This window comes from Phaenicophaeus curvirostris, chromosome 11, assembly GCF_032191515.1.
Source record: "Phaenicophaeus curvirostris isolate KB17595 chromosome 11, BPBGC_Pcur_1.0, whole genome shotgun sequence".
Classification (NCBI taxonomy): Eukaryota; Metazoa; Chordata; class Aves; order Cuculiformes; family Cuculidae; genus Phaenicophaeus; species Phaenicophaeus curvirostris.
Genome location: NC_091402.1, coordinates 14,200,177 through 14,221,598, shown reverse-complemented (window position 1 = coordinate 14,221,598; position 21,422 = coordinate 14,200,177). Strand labels below are relative to the sequence as shown.

Below are 21,422 nucleotides of genomic sequence, written 5' to 3'. Positions count from 1 at the left end.
TTTGGAGGCAGAATAAGTAAGCAAAGCAGTGAGCTCCACAGAGATGCTCCAGGGATGGTTCTACGATACTGTGGCTGCCAGCCACAAGAGCAAAGCGCTGGACTAGGATGATTGCAACTTGACTGCATCCACAGCTTCTCTGGGCCACCCACTGCTGTGTCTCACCACCCTCATCTTATGAAATTTCTTCCTTATATCTAACATAAATCTACCTTCTTTTAGTTTAAAACCGTTACCACCTGTCCTGTCTCCACATCAACAGGAGGCAGTTAGCACCTCATTCCTCATTTCAGTGTTTTAAAATGTTTAATATATTAAAGAATCCTTGCATGCTGAGGCAGAAATTATTTAGTTTAATTATTTAGTAGTTCTGGCGTACAACTATTTGTCCATCTCTAAACTTCCTTTAAAATTATGTGTCCATCATGGAACACGTGCCATTTCAACACAAAACTCATGCCTAAGTACCAACTATCCAGGAGAATTTTAAATTAAAACTTTATCCCAGATTTGATTTGGCATTTCTTTCCATTTGAGTTGCAAGCCAAATGGAAAATAGAACCAAAATTTCAGTTAAACATCTTCAAGACCAGTAAGTTGCATAATTATCAGAATTAACAGGCACACAGATAGTCGGGTTGACATCAGTGAATTATATTAGCATCAATCACTGAAAAATTCCTAAAAATTCTTCATGTTTGTACTAATAATTACTAATGGTTAAGTGTGTGCAAAGATACCTTGAGCTGCTTCCCTGTGAATGCCAACTTAGCTAAATATGGTGGATGGAGAGATGTTTTTCTCTGCCATAAATCACGAAAAAGCAGGCTACAAGGAAAAGGGTTTACCAGTTTTTTATTCACAAAGGGATTAGTAAAGGGTAATGTATAAATTTGCCAAGTTGAGATTAAAATACACATTATACTGAACAGCCAAGTCATGTAACAGACTGGTTAGACTATGCAGTGTCTTATATATGTCACATCACATACTCACGTAACTCTACAAGACCACATACACCACCTCAGAATATTTTGAAACTAACATGAAGGAAGGCAAAATATAACAATTTAATCTTGTGACTGCAGGAGAACAAAACCTTTAAAGAATTTTTATGAAAGAAAATTGTGTCTAAATTATGTTCCTCAATTTAAAAAACTTAAGTTTTCCATTTAGCTCCAGGATGTGTCCATGCGCATTTCTTCCTGGAGGAGATCAGAGCTCTTTATCATGAATGTCCCAAAATATACCCATGAAAAACAATGAATATTAAATTTTCAGCACCATTAAGTGTCTAAATTAATTCTCATCTAGAATTAAGCAATTTTATTGACCAATCTGAATATACTCAGTATTTCTTATTCCATCATTAATGTTTTCTTGGTTTGATTCTGCTAGATAGAAAAATTGACACTGGCAAATATATATACAGTATCCAAGGCACTTATAATTAGGAAATTTTAACAGTTTTTAGTGTAAAAATCAAATTGATAAATGTGTAGACAATTCTAATACTCAGGTCTTTAGTTAAAATATATTTATTTGCTCATAATGGTACCTACAATGAACTAGGTATTGTGCAAACGTACAAGATACGAGGCCTTGCTCAGGGACCCTCATGTAAAGCTAGGAGAACTATACCATCACACAACTCCAATGAAAATAACAACATATAAACATTTTCTTTTCTTTTTTTTTTTTTTTTTTTAATATTCCCTAAACTCCATTGTGAATTTCTGTACATCAGGCCCTATGGGCTACGCTATGGAACAGCAGCCACTTGTCTGTAAGCTGAGCTGCGTGTTCTGATAGTTCTTTTTGTTTTAAGAAACCTGTATTTCTTAGACTGCACAACAGTGGAATGTACTAACAGTGCTACAAATAATAAATAATCATAATAATAAAAGTGTCAACTTCTTAAGGGGGCTTTCACTTGATAAATATGACAGCATATAAGTTTCTACTTTTTTCTTTTAAGTGTGATCACTGAGACTGACCTCGAGGCTGCTAATGCAGGGAAAGCCAAGAGCTATGCAAAAGGGCTCCTCTCTGTGAATACACGGTGAGCATGGCACCACAAACAGGTCCACTTACAGCTCTTCTCTCACCCATTCTTTAACCTATTGCCAAAATAAATATAACAAATCAAATTTCAAGTGACTTATAAATCTTTTTAAATCTTGTCCCTAATCCCAAACATATAAGTTACCATGTGAAACAATGAGAAACCTTAACAAGACATAAAGGATTCCTATTAAAAAAATATCTTCTAAAAATACTCTTCTGAAGTATTAAACACTGTCTTAGCGCTCCCAACAGTGAAACACAAAGTTAGACTTCAAATCGTGTCATATGTATATACGTAGCTAAGCAGCTCATCACGTAGGCTGATGTGGCTTAAATTATTTACTTACAGCTACGTTCAGCACAGTCCAAATTGAGACTGAGCTGTGTAGAATACATCTGAGAACTTGCATGAATATTCCCCTGGTAATATTATCTGGTAATACAGTGTTTTTGAGAACATGGACTAAGATTATATGGAATAGGACAGATTCATATGAAATCTGAAACCTACTCCAATCTCTCCGAAGATTTCTTTCTGCTTATACACAGTGGGATAACAAGGGTACTGAGAACTGTTGATCAGTGCTTCCCCTCTAACTTCTAGGACTGTGTTTTTTAACAAGATGTACATTATATGTAGATGCTTTCTGAAATACACTGCAAAAAAGATAACAAATTACTTTGACAATTGTTTGTGTTTGCCGTATCTTTTTACATTGCAAATGAAAAGGAAGAAGGCGTATCTGTTTACAGATGGATTGTGCCTTAATCCACTTTAGAACAGATATCTTCTATTTCTTCTAAATGTCATCACTTTTGTTTTCTTCAGTCAGAGCTAATGTTTTGATCCAAATCTGCTACATAACCTCACATGAAAGGTACACTTTTTTCCATCTTTGTAATGAAGAGAAAGTCCTTATTTCTTCCACTGAGCTGGCCACTGCTAATAAATCCGTATGATTTATGATTCGAAAAGTTCAGAACTATTTAGCTTGTTTTCTTCATACAGCAGAATATTTTCCATGAGCTTCTTTTTCTGATCATTTATCTTTATGTTCCAAGATGTCTCTCTGGCTAATGCTGAAAAACAAAAAAATCCAAATATTGAAGAAAAAAATATCCATCTATTGTCTAAGGAATAGAAGATAATTTTAAATTAAGAAAAGAAAGTAAAACTAGCTTAGGGAAAAAATCTGATAGAAAATCAGCAAACATATTGTATATTTAATAGTTAAATCATAATCAAGGGTAAAAGATTTACTGAAATGTGTTTAGAGGTGGGAAGAAGAACCTAAGCAATTCTGAACAAAAGAGTAAATTGTCCCCACTATTATAGTACTAGAGCACTTTTACAAAGACTTAGGTTATCACAATAATCATGGGCAGTTTTGCCAAAACAGCTCGAAGATCATATGCTTTTGAACGTTCTGTGTGCACCCTTCAGGTTTATCTGGATTTACCTCGTGAAGAACAGGAAGGCTCCAGGTCTGCATTTCTTTGTTGAAAGGTGCTCTGTGCAGAAGACACTCTTTCCAAGACGTCATCGCTTTTGGCGCATGCCGCATTTCTTTCCTGGAGTCCATTTGCTGGCTTTACCTGCTTAATCCCGTAATCAGAGGCTGACGTATTTTCTGACTTGTTACAAGTGTCGGCAGGTAGCTCATCTGTAGATCTTTCTGAAGGATTCCACATAAAACTGGTTGATTCATCTGATTCACAGGGGACCCTTGACATTTGTCCACAGTAAGTGTCAGGTGACACAACTCCTATCAAAGGTGCGCATGGATTGGCACTTGTCAGGATCGCTGGCTGCATGCTGTCCTCTTTATTCTCCCCCACAGAAGGCACATCCATGCTGAGACCAGTTGTCTCATCATCAGTTTCTTCTGGAGTGTTCATAGAGAACCCAGAAATGCTGCTTCCACAGAGGTAATGCTCTCTTAACTTGTTTTCAGCCATTTCCATAATTTCAAGCACCTGTTTTAACAACAAAATCTGTGAATGCAGAATAATTCCTATAGTCCTGCTTACATATAATTCTCCTATGCCAACATTCCTCATAAATAAGGCGTGATTACTGTAGCTTTAGATCTTTCTGTCAAGAAGACCAAATTCAAGTCATGTATTTAAAATATTACCTCTGCTATATTAGAATTCTTCTTTCTCAAACAAAGGCAGATGGCTGAGGCAAAATCAATAGCAACCTCTTCCAGCAACTGTCCTGCTTTCCTGTCTAGATATTTACAGCATATTTCCTTGGCAGCTATCTTCTCGATTTTTTGTACTTTGGAGTACGAGCTTTCTTTTGCCATTTGAATTTCATCAGCAATCATATCTTTCTGTTCAAAGGAAAGAGATACATTAGTGAAGGTAAAATTAATACAAACATTTACTTCTATCTGAATCACTGAGAATGTCTTGCTATATCTCTGTTGTTATTGCTTCTTAATGGCTGGTTTACAAACCTAAAAAGCTTCAAGCATTCCCATTCATGCAACTGACAGAAATGTTTGTTTTCACGGGAGAGAAAAGGCCAAAGTTTTTTGCTGCACATGTCTAATGTCAAGTTCACTAAAGCAGATTCAGTTCTTTGAGGCTTATGCCCACTTATAGGAATGAAAAATAATGACACCGAATAAAGCAGCATTCTTGCACAAGGCTTTTCAAACATTTATTAAAGAAATCTGAAACGTAGGATCCTTTATTTTCTGAATCCGTTTGAACATTTCTGAATTACTTGGAAACACTAAATTCATTTTCCCTTCAAAGCTTCTACAAGATAGCAAATCAGAAGGAGCATACCCTGCAGAAGGAATAGAGGTGGAGTCTGTTCTCGTGAGGATGGTGCTAATGGCATTCAGTGAGCCTGGCCAGTTCTGGTTACTTGTGAAAGCAGTTTGCATAGTTCTAATCACAGCTCGGGCAAATTGGCCAGGATGTAAATTCCAGACAGTAATGCAATACATAAATGCTTGATAAACATGACGATGAACAACTGCAATTACCGCCTACCCAGGTTACCCCATTCGATTTGGCTCATAACACCTCTTCCTGGCATATAAAAATCATGCAGTAGTATTTCAGCACAAAGCCTTGGCTCTTAAACAAACATAGATTTAAACAACAATTATTCTGGAGTATCTTCTAGTATAATCAGGACAGTACTCATGAGTATGATATGTGAAATGGGAATATATATTCTACTCATCTCTAAAGGCAGGTAGGCTACTGACGTTAATGGAATCAGGATATGGGTTTTAAACACCCCTTCTTTAGGATGTGTACAGCAGACTGCAAATAAACTGAATTTATATAAAATGAGAATTTGTTTAATGACAGCAACATTATTCACTTCTATTGGTATTAATTATACCTGCTTTTCCTTACCAGATAAATAGGGTGCCTTTCTTCATCCAGTGCCTTAATCCCTGTCAGTATTTCTGCTAAGACCTAGAAAGTATATTTGAAAGGTAAAACAATTTGTTCAGAATTAATTTTATTTTAAAAATTAGTTTTGCAGCTGAAGAAATATTGAACTGCCAGAGCATTTTGAAATTATATTTTTACTTCAGATGGCATAATAATACCAGATGTGAGCAACCTTTGTGATGCTTTACATCTACCTCCAGAGCAAGTCCAAATTTTATAGTTGAAACAAACGATGAAAAGAAAGTATTTCTAAATCTAGGTAAGAAATCACATTGAACAGAGTAACTTCCTATTTAAATGGGGACACTTGAAGACAGGTGACATCATAGGCTGTAGATTATTTTAGTTGGAATTCCAAATTAACAGATTATGTTTATAGCAGTTCATGTGGCAAATCTGCAACCATTCTGAGAACCTAACTGCAGTCTTTCTGTTACTTCTTTTTAAAAACATCACCAATAGCAATTTTTTGCAATAAGAAATGATTTTGTTTCTGTTTTCCAAAAGATTCACCTCATTTTACCACAGCCTGAAGTATATTTGGAGCGCGAACAGAATTTAAACTAGGATTTCAACAGCAATTATAATATGAAATTGCCAGCAAAACAATGATATGAGGCACATGCTTTTATACCCAATTTCCTGCATAGAAGCACCAAAGAATGTAACAGCACATGGAAAAAAGGCAACATACCACACCACAGCCAAATATATCAACTTTTTCTGTTAATCGCCCATGCCTGACAAAATCTTCTGGCAAATAAGTAAGAGAAGCTTGCAGGACTTTGGTTTTCATAACAGCATATTCCGATTTTTTATCAACAGAATACAATCGCAGACCTGAATGTCCAAGCTTTGGTGTAAAGTTTTCATCCAACAAGACATTTGAACTGTGATAAAGAAAGACAAATAACAATATTGGTCAAGTTATAGCTTTAACTTGAGGTGAAGAATTAAAGTTTTACACTTTTAAAGTTAAGTGTTGAAAATTTTCTGCATTTGGCCTGCTGTGTGTGAATGAAAGGATAAAGAATCATAGAAAGGGAGAGGGAGAAGAACAAGCCTTCCAAAAATTACTTCAAAATAATATACTTTCATCTTTTATAAAAGAGAGACAGACTAAACATAAACCAGTAAACACCCTACAGAACAAAAGACAGCAGAAGGATATTGCAGATGTGCTTCAAATGGCATAAGCTTTCAGCTGTTATTGTTAAAGAAAGTCTAGAATTGAGAGGTGACCACGGAAGTGCTGATAAGGCAAACCCCATACCTTTTGATATTCCCATGAAGGATTCCAGAGTTATGTAAATACTCTACAGCTCTGAGGAGTCCTATAGAAATGCTAATTCGCATCTCCCAGGTCAGTGGAGCAGAACCATCCTGCAAGGAAGTGTGGAAAAAAAAGTGGTATTTTAGAGAATAAAAAACTGTAAGACATTGGTAGTTTTGAAGACCAAAAACTCCCGCTGACCTAAACCAAAAGTTTTGTCCAAGGCAGAACCTGATGATTTCTAGGCCAAGGAATATTCTTATGTACCGTGCTGCACATTTCACCTGCCATAGGACAAGTTGAGATAAAGATACAGCAGGATCACGCTTATCCAAAGCATCAAGTACTGGTCATTCTTGAGGCACATTGCTGGTTTTGCTGTATTAATTTTCTGATGTTTCTCTGCCCTAAGATCTCCTCTGCTTTTTTAGTAGCTGTGAATATCTCTACTGTTGCCTTTTAAGCCCTTGTAAAACTTCATAGCACCTTATACTACTGAATATGATGATGGATTCTACAGGAGGATATTCCCAAATCCACTAAAATATTACAATATGAGTAGACATGTTTTGTGGATTAATTATTATTTTAAAAATCTGAAGGCTGGACAGTAAAAACTTCCTGTTGTTCTAATATGCTTTGCAACAGAAAATCTGCAAAAGAGACACAACCCTTCCAGTACTTTCAGTTAAGATATTTGGGCACTTTTTTTTGTGTGTTCCTAGGAAGTCAAAGAGATACAATCACTTTGCATAAAATAACAGGACAGGACTTGTAATCACAAATAGATAATAGACCCAGATTGTTTGCTTACTTGACACTGAAGTTTGTTTTGTAGTGATCCATTAGGCAGGTATGGATATATCAGACAGTGCAATCCAGTTTCTACTGAGAAACCCAGCAGCTGCAAAATGTTGACGTGACAACACCTGTAAGCACAGATCAACAATGATTTGCAAGTGAAATAAGCGCAACACACTGAAATACATTCCTGAGCTGTAATAAATTCCTAAACCCAAGACAACCGGGAATTGTGTGCTGCAGCTGGAAGCACAGAATGGCCCTGTGTAGGATTGCAGGTAACACCTAGCAGCAAAGAGAGAGATCACTACAGCACAGCCCAGTTCTGAGCAGGTAGGAGGGATACAAAGCTCTAGAAGGCACAGCTTCTCCACCATCCCAAGGACTGGCAGAGCAGCTGTATTTGCTCAACAGGGACCTGTAGGACCTCTAGGAGGCATGCTGTTTCCCCAAGACTCCTGCAAAGGCAGTGCATCACCCCCTTGTCCCCAGAACAGTACCTTGGAGACAGACACATCAGTCTTAAACTAAACACACGGGCAACAGGCCACGTGTGGGACATGCACATGCTGCATTTGAAAGCCAACCGCTCACCGAAAGCAAATCTGTACTTCTGTATGAAAGAATCTTTGTGTGGAATCTGGGCTTGTGCATTCCATCTGAAAAATGAAAACATGCAATGCAAGGTCAATAATTATTAAGGTGTTGTACAGATCTTTTAGTCTCTAGATGATAGGCTACTTCAGAAAATAAGCAAGTATCACTGATGGCAACTTTGTGTCCAAGGTAAAAATTAATTGAAAATTAGAAAAAAAACAGTGTCAAGATACCTCTGATCCAATCATTGATGCAGGCAGCTAAATGGCAGGCTATTCACATGGACAGAGTTAACAAAACTCTTCACAGGAGCAAAGCATCTCTCATATGTTCACTGAATCTCAGTTGACTTACTTTACATAATTCCCTTTTTACCTCTCCTCTTGTGCAGCCATTCTGGTTCCCTGCCCTTGCAATATTAAACAACAACTGCTAATATTCAGGAGATACAATAACATACTCAAAGAAAAAGAGAAGTTGGAGTACTTACCTCTTTCAGTCTTTTGATGACATACGCTATGTTGTTCCTCTGACCTTTGTAGACCTCTGCAAAAGTACCTTCACAAATTCTGCTCTTGTCACTGAAACCACCTGTGGCGTTAGTAACTTCCCTCTGGGTCCACAAAAGACTCCCACTGGGGAGATCAGTCATCATTGTCTCCTGCTGAGGAGCAGAAGAGCTGCAAGGCTACACATTTGTAGAAGAAACAAATTTATCTCACGTAAATTCACATGCTTTTTCCTCTTTGAGGTTTCATATTTTCTTTCCCACCATTTAAGCAATCACTGTGATTGTTCAAAGAAGCTGAGTAAAGTATTGTGCAAATAGGGTTTTTCCTTTGTAATGCCTGTCTTGATGTGTTTTGCTCATGCAAAAATTTTGCACAGTAGAAGAGACTTGAAAACAGTTACCAATCTGCATTTCCACCTTTCCCAGAAAATATTTAGTTTTGTTTAAAAGTCCACATACTTATTTGAAGTTACGTTAGTTTAAGTTACAAAAAAAAAAATAAAAATCTATGACTAGGACATATATTAAGAAATAATGGGATCAGAAAGTAGGGTCCCTCATAACGTATTCTGTTGAGGTAACAACTTCTCATCTACTTCTGATGCATCTGGCATCAGTTGCACAACAATTTGTTGCTTCCAGTCTGGCAAATCATCAGAGTTCCACTGTAGCCTAATCATACAGCTTTCACAACCTTAATGTGCTACAGACTTGAGAAAACAAAGCATTAACTCCTTCTCAAGAAACTCTGAAACTACTGCAACCTTTGTAGCAATCTTCTCTTCTGTCACTCTCAAATCAGAGTTCAAGAGTTTGGAAGAGTTTAAAGTCTTAAAACACAATCTTCTTTTTAAAAAAAAAATCAAACAAAACAAGCCAAAGAAAACAGAGTAACATAGAACCATTATGGGACGAGAGTATACACATGGATCTGGGAAACACACTGAGAACTCACAGGACAGATCTAGCTAGACAACTTTAAAGACAAGAGAGCTATATGGAGGAAGGAATAGGAGACTGTGTATGGAAAGCATTAGGAACATGAGAAAAACTTTTCACAATGAGATGGTTAAGAACTGGAACCTCAGTTCAGAGAGGTGATGGAACCTCCAGTCTTGGAGATTTTCAATCACCAGCTACACAAGGCTCTGTGCAACCTGACTTAACTTTGATGCTTAAGCCCAGTTTTGAGCAGAAACCACATTTTAAGTATAAAACTAGCCTAAACTAAGTGTATTATTCTGATCAGTCAGTGGTGCATATTGCACTGTCATATGATCACACCAGAAATGTTAAGTCCTCTGTGAAACCTATACTGGAAATTCCTTCAAAAGTAATTGCTATTTGTGAGCATGCTGAGCTATGTAGCAGGCAAAACTGCTAGGTTCCCCTTTAGTGGCAAAAAAGGTGATACAAACCGTAAGTAATCTAACTAAAGCATTAGTATTACATTCAGTCCAAACAAACTGTAATTAAGCTTCACTTTCTTACTAGATCTGTATTTTATACAAGTAGAGGGATAAACTTTATTTGACACACAATGTCATAGAAACAATTTTAATTGTTACAATCAGTAAGTACTAAAGGAATTTACCTTTACACTTGATGAGACAGGAGGATTTGACTGCAAAGATTTCAAAAGGTCTCTTGGGGGAGGTGGTGGAAAAGGGAGAGAATACAAGGCTCCTTCTGAAACAGCACCTGAAATGGAAACAACACCACTGGAAATACACATTATTTATGTAATACAACAGCCTGTGACCAATTATGAAGGCCTGGGGCATTTTGTTGAATTTCCTAACAAGGGATAATCCATGACAAGCTGTCAAAATGTGAAATACTGTGTGAAGATGGGGATCTATTTTCCTGGTTCCTCTTTGCAAGATGACTGTGCAGGTCTCTCTAGTCCTGGCTTGGGGAAATAGAGCTTCTTATGTCTATGTGGTTGGTCAGGGTGTATTGTAGTGGTGCTGCTCCCTCCCTTCCCCAAGCAGAAGGGCCTGCTGGGGCGTGCACGGCTCTCTTCTGGCCTAGATTTATTTTGCACGGAGAGACGGACATGGGGCAGGAAATGTACGCACTGATCTAGTCTTAGTATAGAGCCAGAACAGGACCAGGGTGTTCACAGAGACCTGGGAAACTTCTTGAGATCCCACAGGACAGATACAGCCGGCATCCCTCTAAGCCCAGGGAGCTATAGGAAAGAGGAACAGGAGGCTGTTAATTCACTTACTATCTGCTGGTGATACTCCTGAATGTGAAGAGTCTGGTAATGGCAGCAGACTTATCTCATTTTCTCTTTCTCTCTTTTTGTTTTCTGTGGGAGTTAAAGATATATTCTCCTGTTTAGGTGGCTCTACCAGCAGTTCTTTTTCAGAGCTGGTAATATTAGAGGCTGATGTCCCTTCAAAGAGAGAAGAAAGGAAAAATGAAGATTACCAGGGAAAGTACAGTCTGACTCAAATCAGTTATCAGGAAATAATCCTAATCAGGGAAACAGACTGTAAATTAACACAGACATTAAAATGAACATTGAAGCAGTTCATTATTAAACTGCTGGAATACTATTGGTATTTTAAATCTGAACATATTCATGACATTAACTACTACTGAAAATTAGTAAGAAGTGATAGCTTCAAACAAATACCAGTGATGACTATACAAGAGATACGTAGTCTGTTACAGTAAGGAATTTTAGCAGTAACAGTATATTTATTTCATCATTTTCAATACAATATCCTTCAGCCAATGATCTCAAATCATAAATATCTCCAGCCTAAAGAAGGCATCTATTTCTTTGTTAACTGTCAAGGAACTGAGAGGAAGTTTGAAAGAATTGTACTGGTTTTAGTCAGTTAAGTATTTGAGGACTATTTTGTGCAGTTTTAATGTCATGATCATGCTCTTCCCCAGAAAACACTTTATCTAGAACTGTTTGCAATACAGAATCATAATTTTACTTATGAACAGAAAGGAACAAACTGTAGACAATTGAGGGAAAACATAAATATGATCAAAGGTCAAGATTTAATGCTATATAAGGAAAAATTAAAGGCTGAATTATTGATTCACTACAGCTCTAAAACACCCTATGTTGTTTACACAATGGCAGGATATCAGAATCAGGCCTGGAAAAGTGATGTGAAGTCTGATTAAAAGAAATACAAAAATGCTTTCACTGTCCAGGGACTTGAAGAGTGTGTACATCTTCGAGGGAATTGTTAAAATTAGATTAGGCTACAGTTAGGATGGGAAAAAAAATGAAGTAAAAAGAAATCAAGATACTGTGATACACTGTCAAAATCTCCTGAAGAAGCAAATGAATTCTTATCCACGAGTACATTTAAAACGAAGGTTGTAAAGGAGCTTAGAAACACCCAGCGTGCACAAGGGATGGCACAAAGGCTTTCTACTGCCCGATAACAACATTTTCCTGGTTTTAGTTCTAAACTTTAACTTCTACCTGGCGCCTTTTATCAGCAGAACATTTAGCCTTTTCTTAAAAATAAAAATTTATTTTTTATTTTGATACGAAAGAAAAAAGCAGAAGTACTAATACAAGGGGGTTTTGCCACACTTTTTTATCAGCTTTGGATCTTAAGCATGATGGTGACCTCAGAATCAGGAGCCGAAGGGCTCTGTTTGCATTTGAAATCAGATGAAAGCTTCATGCTCATTGGGGTTTTTTGGACAAACAAAGCACTGAGAGTATCTGAAACAAGCAGGAAGTGCTACGTTTCATTTATAATTTGTGCATCTTGTAACACACCAAAATTCAGTAGAACGGTTTAGGAGAAGACAAGCCACGACAGTTCCAGTGCACTAAAGTTTGAAGAGTAAAAGTATATGAAAATAATGGCAGAAATGAGTATGTTCATGTCAGGCAAGTTTTTTCCTTTGACCTCTGTTTGGGGTTTGTACCCATTTTCTTCAATGTCACCTATGAATGCAGGTTTGAATGGAACTAGGTTTTTAAACTAAAACTGAGACAAATCAAGTATGTTTATATTACTGTGTCAGAACACCATGAAATCCCAAATTTTACAGGTTTTTGAAATTAACTATCAAACACTCAGCAGGCCTTTCATCAAAACCAACAGAGACTGTATTCTGCAGCTGTTGGCTTTCCCCCCCCGGACTTTAACCTAGCAGACTCTAAAATTAGAATCACTTCCCTCATTCAACCTACATTTTCAGGGTTTTTCATGAATTTTGCAACTTCCTGTGCATCACAGAAACAGGTCATCACCGAAACTAAAAAACTGACATAAGAAAATAATAATAATTATTATTATGGACATCCAGAAGTAGGACTAGAGTAGTGCAGGAAATTGTTGAAGGGAGGTAGAAATCTCCTGGAAGTAAGCTGCCAGCCAAATGTCTACTTTTGTGTTGTGTCTGATTCCTTTAAGTCAGAATGAATAGAATTATGGTGATGTAAGGACCTCTTAGTTTTCTAAGGTGCCCAGGAGAACAAGCAATGTATCCTTCATATCTGCCCAAAGGGAAAATAAGCCTTACTCACCTGAGTAAGTATATTCAGATATAGACAAAAAAAGCAGAAATTGAGGACAAAGACCTCAAAGATTTGCCTAAACCTAAAAACATCCTCCTAGAAATCACTTCTGCTTATGAATGAGCACATAGCGGAATGCCCGTGTTGAGTTAATTGCAGAAAAAAAATCAACTACTTCCACATATCAGAACACCAAAATAATCCAGACTTCTTGCCAATTAAATTAATATATATTCCTCCAGCCTGGAGGAAATTGATTTGTTTTTATTTTTAACAGGGGATAACCCTCAGGTTTTGCAGCCTGTGGCAAGTGAAGTCTGAAAAGTCTCAGAAATGTTTTTGAGAATGCTCAAAAAAAAAAGGCTAAAACACAGAAGCATAAGAGAAAGCAGGTACCAGACACTAAAGTCAGGTGCATAAGGCACAAGCTACAGCGATACTGACACACCACTTAAAAGCAAATCAGTCAGACAAACAGAAAGGTGATGAAGGTTTTTGTGCAGTGAGGATGATTATTTTTGTCTGTGTTGTATCTTTATTTTTAATGGCGATGTTGCTGGAAGTCGCTCTTGGATTGGAAGCCTGATTCTTTGCATTTTACATCATCAGAGACAAGTCTTACTTAGTTCTTGTGTAAGCAATCTTATCAGGGGCTTTAAAATGCTGCCTCTCAGGGTACAATCCAGTGCCATATCCTGGCTTTTTCACACAGGACCAGCCCTAATGATCAGAGATTCACTGTGCAGCTTCTGAGTTTCCAGGGGGGCAGTTTACTGAATGTGCTGTACATCAGCTTGAACCCAACAATGTTGTGGTTTGCAAGCAACACCTCTCCGAAGTTAAATACACGAAACTTCTCGTGGATTGATTCGCCACTGCAATATGCTGAACTAATCTCAGTTTGAAATCTACTCATGGCCTTGTTTTAAAAGCCTGAATGACATGAGAAAATCCTCTTCCTTGAGATAAAAGCAGCAGCATCTCAGTTGTTACACCAAGCAGTTTTTCTAAAGGCCTTTGAAGTCAGCTTTTGTAAAAGTAGCAAAATTAGCCCATGTGGGAAAGAAAAGGCATCACACCTAACAGAACAAAACCTGCCTTTTCCATGACAGGTAAGGTTATGTTGAAAATTATTGGTACTACTATGCAATAGTAAAAACATCTTTATTACAAAATAGTAATTTTTCAATTTCAGGTTTTATGTTTCTCAGGAGGAGAATGCAGGGTGTTTTTTATTAAATCACAAGGTATAAAGTGAGATTACTGAAATACCAATAAACTCCATAGAAAAATATGCTGAAATAAGCCAGCTGTAAACAAAAGCTGGATCCCAAAATGCACTCTGGCAGGGAAAGAAGGCGAGGACTGTAGCTAATTAGAGTTTAAGGTTATACTGTGTTAGATTAAGAGCACCCAGAAACTCTCTTTGCAGACTTGGAATCAACTATGTTAAATACTATGTTAAAAAGGCACAGAGCAGAGGTGTCATCACATCATAGAAACAACCCTCTACTCCAGACTATCCATAAAAACACCATTATGAGGGAGCCAGGTTTATTGCATTGGTGATATCTAGATCAGATTAGTTCAATATATAGATTAAAAAAAAACCCAAACAACCAGAAAAAAGTAAGGTTTTGTTTTCAATCCTGTCCACTCGAACTGAACCCTCCAAGTGACAATCATTGTGACTAACTTAACAACCGGATTACCGATAAGCAAATTATAACAGGCTTGAGTTCTCTTTCCTGCAGTTTGTTTTGCTTTGCTGAGGAATGAGGATTAAGAATTGTTGTGGCCTCCTAAACTGAATACCGTGACTGAATTCAGGCAGAAAGTGGATCTGCCAAATCAAAAGGCTGCATATGAGCGATACCAAAATCAGTTAATTTAACTGAGCAATGCCCTCATTATGGTCTGTGGTTATTGTGTTTGGTGTACTAAGAATTAATTTGAAGGCTACTTATGCTGTAGCACTTCATATTTTTTTAAAAAAGAAAGAAAACAGAAATTCAGAATACCATTGTTAGAGACTTTTTTTCTGCCATACCAAAATGAAGGTTAAGAGTCATGCCAACTGAACGTGAACCAGCAGTGGCCCAGGTGGCCAAGAAGGCCAATGGCATCTTGGCTTGTATCAGAAACGGTGTGGCCAGCAGGTCCAGGGAGGTTATTCTCCCTCTGTACTCGGCACTGGTGAGACCGTTCCTCGAATCCTGTGTTCAGTTCTGGGCCCCTCACCACAAGAAGGATGTTGAGGCTCTGGAGCGAGTCCAGAGAAGAGCAACAAAGCTGGTGAAGGGGCTGGAGAGCAGGTCTTATGAGGAGCGGCTGAGAGAGCTGGGGGTGTTTAGCCTGGAGAAGGGGAGGCTGAGGGGAGACCTCATTGCTCTCTACAACTACCTGAAGGGAGGTTGTAGAGAGGAAGGTGCTGGCCTCTTCTCCCAAGTGACAGGGGACAGGACAAGAGGGAATGGCCTCAAGCTCCGCCAGGGGAGGTTTAGGCTGGACATTAGGAAAAAATTTTTCACAGAAAGGGTCATTGGGCACTGGAACAGGATGCCCAGGGAGGTGGTTGAGTCACCTTCCCTGGAGGTGTTTAAGGCACGGGTGGACGAGGTGCTAAGGGGCATGGTTTAGTGTTTGATAGGAATGGTTGGACTCGATGACCCGGTGGGTTTCTTCCAACCTGGTTATTCTATGATTCTATGAAAACAATACTCCTACATGAAGAAATGCTGTGGCAAGAAACCCGTGATGCCATATTGGACTTTCTGTAAGAAACGCCTCTAGCTGCTGTGCAGCAAATGCCAGCTGCACTTCTGACTGCTGTGAGCCCTGCCCTGGGGAGGCAGGCGGCTGTTTCGCAACAGCCGCTCACCACACAACTCTAGACCATCCCTGCTGCTGGCAGTTGCCCTGACACAGACTGAAAAATCAGATGGTGCTCTCACATATTTTCCATCAGAGGAAGTGCACGCTCTTATAAGCTTTGAGTGCCTCCCACATGCACCTGGATAGTACTTCCCTAAGCATTTCTGGCCACATAAAAATCTGTAATTTTTCTTTCTAGTAATTCTCTGTGGAAAACTGGCAAAATTCATACAAACATCTGGTTTCCAGAAAGCAGGTTTTGGGTGGGACTGTGTGTGAAAAGGCAAAAGCGGTCAAGTCGACTTTTGGGGGAACCCAATGCAGAAAGTCAGTATGTTATCCAGGGTTCGAACAATTTGGTGTTAAAACTGGATTAAGGGACAATTTGGCTTACAGAAATGGATAGCTGCAATTTAAACATAATTTTCAATGGAGAAAAATAGTAAGGAAAATGATATTTAAAAGTGTTGTAATTCCTAAAATGCAATGGTTTTCCTTAACTAGGTACACTGAGTTCAAACGCTAATCATCCTAGCTCAAAAAAAGATAAAACTGAAATAGAGCAAACTGGGGATATGTGAAAAGAATTACATGCAAAGAGTTAGAAAAGACTCCAGTTTCTTAATTTATGGAGGGATCAAGAAGAACATATGACAGGAATAGAGAAAATATGAAGTGGGGTAAAGAAATAGCTATGTAGCTAGGCAATAAATCTCCTTTTCATAATCTCTTTCTTACAGTGCAGGAAAACAGGCTGCATAGGAAATATGGATTATATGGTTTTCAAGTATCAGTTTGTTGACAACTAGAGTATAGAACAAAATTTTATGGCTAAACAAGAATGTATGAAAAATTAAAAAATCCAAAATTAAGCCGTTTTGAAACCCTGTCTGATGCATCAAAGTACCAGCCCTGGCTCAGAGAACAGCCAAACTCTCTTTGGCACCTCTCAAAGCTCATAAGATCGCCACTATAAAGGTAGGATGATGAATTAGAGGGACCAGTGAATCCTCCTCCATGTCACCTCTTCCTTTACCACCACAAATTTTATTTGAGAGAGTGGAACATCAGAATCAGTGGAGAATTTGAGAATTTGAGCATAAGACTCCCAGCAAAAACTTTCTTCAGACAGCAAGCAAGAATTACTAGATTGGGACTGCGTGCTCTGAGAAGCAGCAGACTCCCTGTGGGAGGAAACAGCAGCTACTCACAGTCCAGAATGACTTGTGCCGCTCGGTAGAGCTGCAGTCCTTGCAGCAGGTCCAGGAGCTGCTGCACTGTCGCCAGCCTCACTCCCCACCACCACATGAGCTCTCTTGTTATGCTGATCCCCGTCTTCTCCATGCACTTGATTTTCCGTAGCTCTGTTTGATCAGTTATCACGTAGGAGGCTAGTGGGAGACAACAGATATTTGCTTAAAAATTAGAAAAAAAACCAAGCAAGTGAAAGCAGGGAAAGCTAAGGTATGAAAAATACTTTGCTTTTTCATTTCCATGGTTTTAAAAAGAAGGATCACAATAAATTAGCTATTTTGACATGAAGAAAATGCAGTTTGTAAAGCAGGATATTACTTTTAATTCCTTTGACTATTCTGGAAAAAAAGCTGTTCAGTCAGAGACCCAAAACCAAAACCCAGTCACACCTTTCAGCATATTTCCCCCATAATCTTCCTTCATACTCAGAATAAACTCCTTGTGTGATTCTCCAACAGTAGGTAACATAAGCCAGCAGTGAAACTGCACTCTTGTTGACATGAATAAGCACCAATATTATGGTAAATCAGAGAGTAACTGAATCATCTGGGTGTTAGCTACAGTCAGATAAACCTATGGGTGGAATGTAGCTATTTTTAAGAACAGGAAACACCATACTAAGGCTAAACTTACATAATCTGCCCTGCTTTCTAGATGTGCACTCTACGCTGGTTACCTCTCTGTACTCATCTCAGCTTGCTCATCAATGTACAATCCACCTCCCTTTCTTTGGCTCCTGCTAAATCCGATGCACCTGCCCAGAGCCTTAGGGCAGAGGGTCCAGGGAGAGAAGCCAGGACGCACAGCACTGAAACAGCGGTTTGTGATACATGCTTACATTGTCATCCCATCCTGGGATTTTGTGTAAATTCAGCCCTGCTCATTTGTGTTCTCCAGGGGCTGGTGGAGATACCCACTGAGGTGCCTGTTTTGACTCAGGCCCTCTCAGCTGAGCAGCACCTGATGTGCTTCTAGCGTAGTCTGAAGGACAAAGATTCCAAAGTTGACACCTCAGCTGACTTTATAAGGACATCAGACAGATAGATCTATCTGAAGACAGCAGAGATTCCACAGTATGTCAGCAACTTTAACTGCGGTGAGAGCTTACTCAGCAGGCAGAGTTCATGAAGTCTTGAATGAAAGTAAATCACATTATACAAAGGAAGGTAGACCAAAAAAGAAAATATTCAGGTTAGAATTGCTTAGACTGGGATACAGAAAAAAGAACAAAAACCTCAGGAATTACATTTTCTGTACTTATTAACTGGACGTGGCCAGGACCCAGGAAGATAGGGGCTGTAAGTATGATGGAATACATGTGAAGTGAAGGAAGAAAGAAAAAAAAAGAACAGTTAAGCACATGTAAGGGATGTTGTGAAAACAAGCAAGCAAGTAGAAGATAAAATGTGAACAGAGGGAAGTGTGAAAGCAGAAGCAGAGAGCAAGGGGAAGGAGCACGGCTGCCTGGGAGAAGCCAAGGGAACATGGAAATCTGGAATTCCACCTGTTATCAGACATTTTGCTTGATCCTGAAAACAGATTGGTGCACGGGAATTCCCCGTTGAGAGGATGTGTTTTTCTGAGCGCTGGGGAACAGCTCAGCTGGAGGCCCTGCATGGGGACAGCCGAGTCCCTTGCCTGACCTTCACGCCCTTCGGCCACACGTCCAAAACGCGCTGCCACTTCGCGTGTTCCATTGCCATGGGCATCGCCAGCCCTGCTGCCTGCCCCGCCATCCCCCTCTCACCAAATCGCATCCAGTCGTAGTCGCTCAGGCAGTCCATCTTCCGGCAGAAATCCTCCAGCACCCAGGCGGGCATGCTGTGAACGTACAGCACCGCGGGGGAGCTGCTCTTCGTGGCCAGGGGTGGCTGCCGCAGGGTCATCGCGGCGCAGTCCCTCTCCAGAGAGCCCTTTGGCCCCACTGCAGCCATCAGCAGCGGCTACGCATAGCGCGAGCCCAAGGCGCAGGCTGTAGCTACAGGCAGTGACGTTCAGCAGCCTCTGCCTCCTCTGCGTGCTGCAGAGGGTGGATTTTCTCCAAAAGCTTCCTCTTCCCACAGGGGCTGGCCTTGACAGCCTGTCCCCTCCCTGGCCGGACTTGCGCTTTGCTGGGAAAAGAGACGACTGACACAGGCAACGTTTCTTGGCAGGACCAGGCGGCTTCCTGCCCTGCTTGACGTCACGCTCAGCCCCAAATGCAAATCAGATTTTCCTTCCCACGAGCGTTTATTGCTCCAGCCCAGTTGCCAAATTACAAGTTGCACACGATGGAGGTGAAAAAAGCTTTCCTGCGTGTCATGCAGAGCCGGTATTGCTGACGAAGCGAGATGTGCGTGGGTCAGGAGCGGTGCCCAGGCGTTGGACACATCACCAGGACAGTCAGCTCCCTGTTCACACTCCCACACAGGTAGAGATACCTGTGTTTAAACCTAAATCGAGCCCCCAACAACTACACAAACCATGCTCCCGCTGTGTTGGGTGCTGTACAACTGGGGATAGAGAGTTTCAAAGATCTCACATGAACCAAGAAACATGTAACAACAGAGAGGACAGTAAAAAACACAGTGAGCAAATACTGAGCAGTGAACCTGTTGCCGGTCTGACTGTTGCCTGGATTTTACACTCATTGCAGCACATAGGATTTCACTCACTATAATACATAGTATGGTAGCAGATGCAGGTAGTGAGAAGTTAAAAACTTCAGAGGGGTCACATGTCCAGGTGTTGCTAGCCAATGATGTTAATGTAGCTACAAGTTTGAAAGGCAGCAAAAAAAACCTTAAACAAAAATATCCGAAGTATATTATTACTCAAACTATCCCAATTGAAAGATTGCCTTGGGACCTAGTGGTGTTAGCAGTAGTACTATTTCAACGATAATAGTTAAATTTATGTTTCCCCCTCCTTTTCCCTGCTTACTGTCCCTCTGACACATAGCTAAATGAGGGAAAATGAGAAGAATGCATCTAACTGCATATGGCTCCAGTTTCAGACTAAACTTTATGTACTAAAAGGTCTTACAAGGGAACAAAAATTTACTTTTTCAAATGGAGACTAGAATGATCCTATATATTCCTGTTGTTTAGCCTTCACTTTCTAATAGTGAGGTATTAGGAAGGACTCTCTACTGCTGTGTGGTCCCCTTGAGCCCTCGGACGCTAAATGAATGTCAGGATGATTTGCTATCTCTCTGGTGTTTTTCACCTTCAGCTGTGACCACCCATTTCCTGCAGCAGCATGTTCCCACTGCACCGCAGTCAGCACTTGTGCTGAGCAGGAACTTCCAGTCTGGTCCTGACCTCTCCCACCCAACTTACTGCTGCCCCTGTGACTGCCCAGCGAGACAGTGCCGTGACTGCTCAAAACTACCCACATTTTTACTGTAGTTGTCACAAGTAAATGACAACTTTCACTCATTACTAATCTCGTTGAGTAACTCCTAGGAATCTCGGTTTTTTCCAATGTTGCTGTCTTAGAGCCAGCTGGCATTTTCTCTGGTTTTTGTTTGTTTGGTTTTTTTTTTTAACTGACCTAAAGGAGCACTCCCAAATATAAGAAATATACTTTCTTGCATATGTTGATCATCTCTCCAGAAGTTTACCAACCTCTAACACTTGGCTTCATTGTTTATCTTTTTTAACATATTTTATCAATAGGAGTTCTTTAATGACCATAAATTCCTGCTTTAACAACTCTAAGTGAACAGGCTTTTATGTCAGCTACTTCCTTACATCTGTCAGTGCCTTCCACTTTGAAGAAATATTCAAACCGTTGATTTGGCCGAAGAATGAAAACCGAATGATATGAGAAATACTATGAGCTATTGCATTCCAATGACAAACAATATGTAATCAAATTATTTTTTTGCTAGAAAGCCTCTAAGTAAAGAAAATAAAACAGAGCTTGTCTGATGTTATTACTAAGACAGTCCATGGTAGGGTCTGGCCAGCATTTGATAATTTGACTGTTACGACTAGCCCAGTTAAGCAAATGTGCTCACAATCGCAGTCATGTTGGTTAAAGAGACAAGACAGAACCAGTGCTCTCAGACTATGGCAAGAGGATCAAATATAGTATCAGGCGTGACTTGGTGGTCT

General features: G+C 39.5%; 1 protein-coding gene across 1 annotated transcript; it reads right to left on the bottom strand.

The window, feature by feature from the left end:
- Positions 1–838: 838 nt before the first annotated feature.
- Positions 839–19,748, bottom strand: IRAK2 (interleukin 1 receptor associated kinase 2). Its single transcript, XM_069865422.1, has 13 exons — positions 19,070–19,748; positions 17,280–17,459; positions 10,912–11,082; positions 10,273–10,379; positions 8,658–8,855; positions 8,165–8,229; positions 7,584–7,698; positions 6,770–6,879; positions 6,191–6,386; positions 5,455–5,517; positions 4,206–4,406; positions 3,528–4,044; positions 839–3,147 (listed from the first exon to the last, which is right to left on the bottom strand). The coding sequence occupies exons 1-13, from the start codon at positions 19,254–19,256 to the stop codon at positions 3,029–3,031; spliced, it is 2,229 nt and encodes a 742-aa protein (XP_069721523.1). The 5' UTR covers positions 19,257–19,748; the 3' UTR covers positions 839–3,028.
- Positions 19,749–21,422: the final 1,674 nt, after the last annotated feature.

Coding starts and splice junctions, on each gene's coding strand:
- IRAK2 (XM_069865422.1), bottom strand. CDS start 19,256: ATGGCTGCAGTGGGGCCAAAGGGCTCTCTGGAGAGGGACTGCGCCGCG. Junction 17,460..19,069: donor CTACGACTGGATGCGATTTG/GTGAGAGGGGGA, acceptor GTCTCCCACTAG/CCTCCTACGTGATAACTGAT. Junction 4,045..4,205: donor AGAATTCTAATATAGCAGAG/GTAATATTTTAA, acceptor TTGTTAAAACAG/GTGCTTGAAATTATGGAAAT.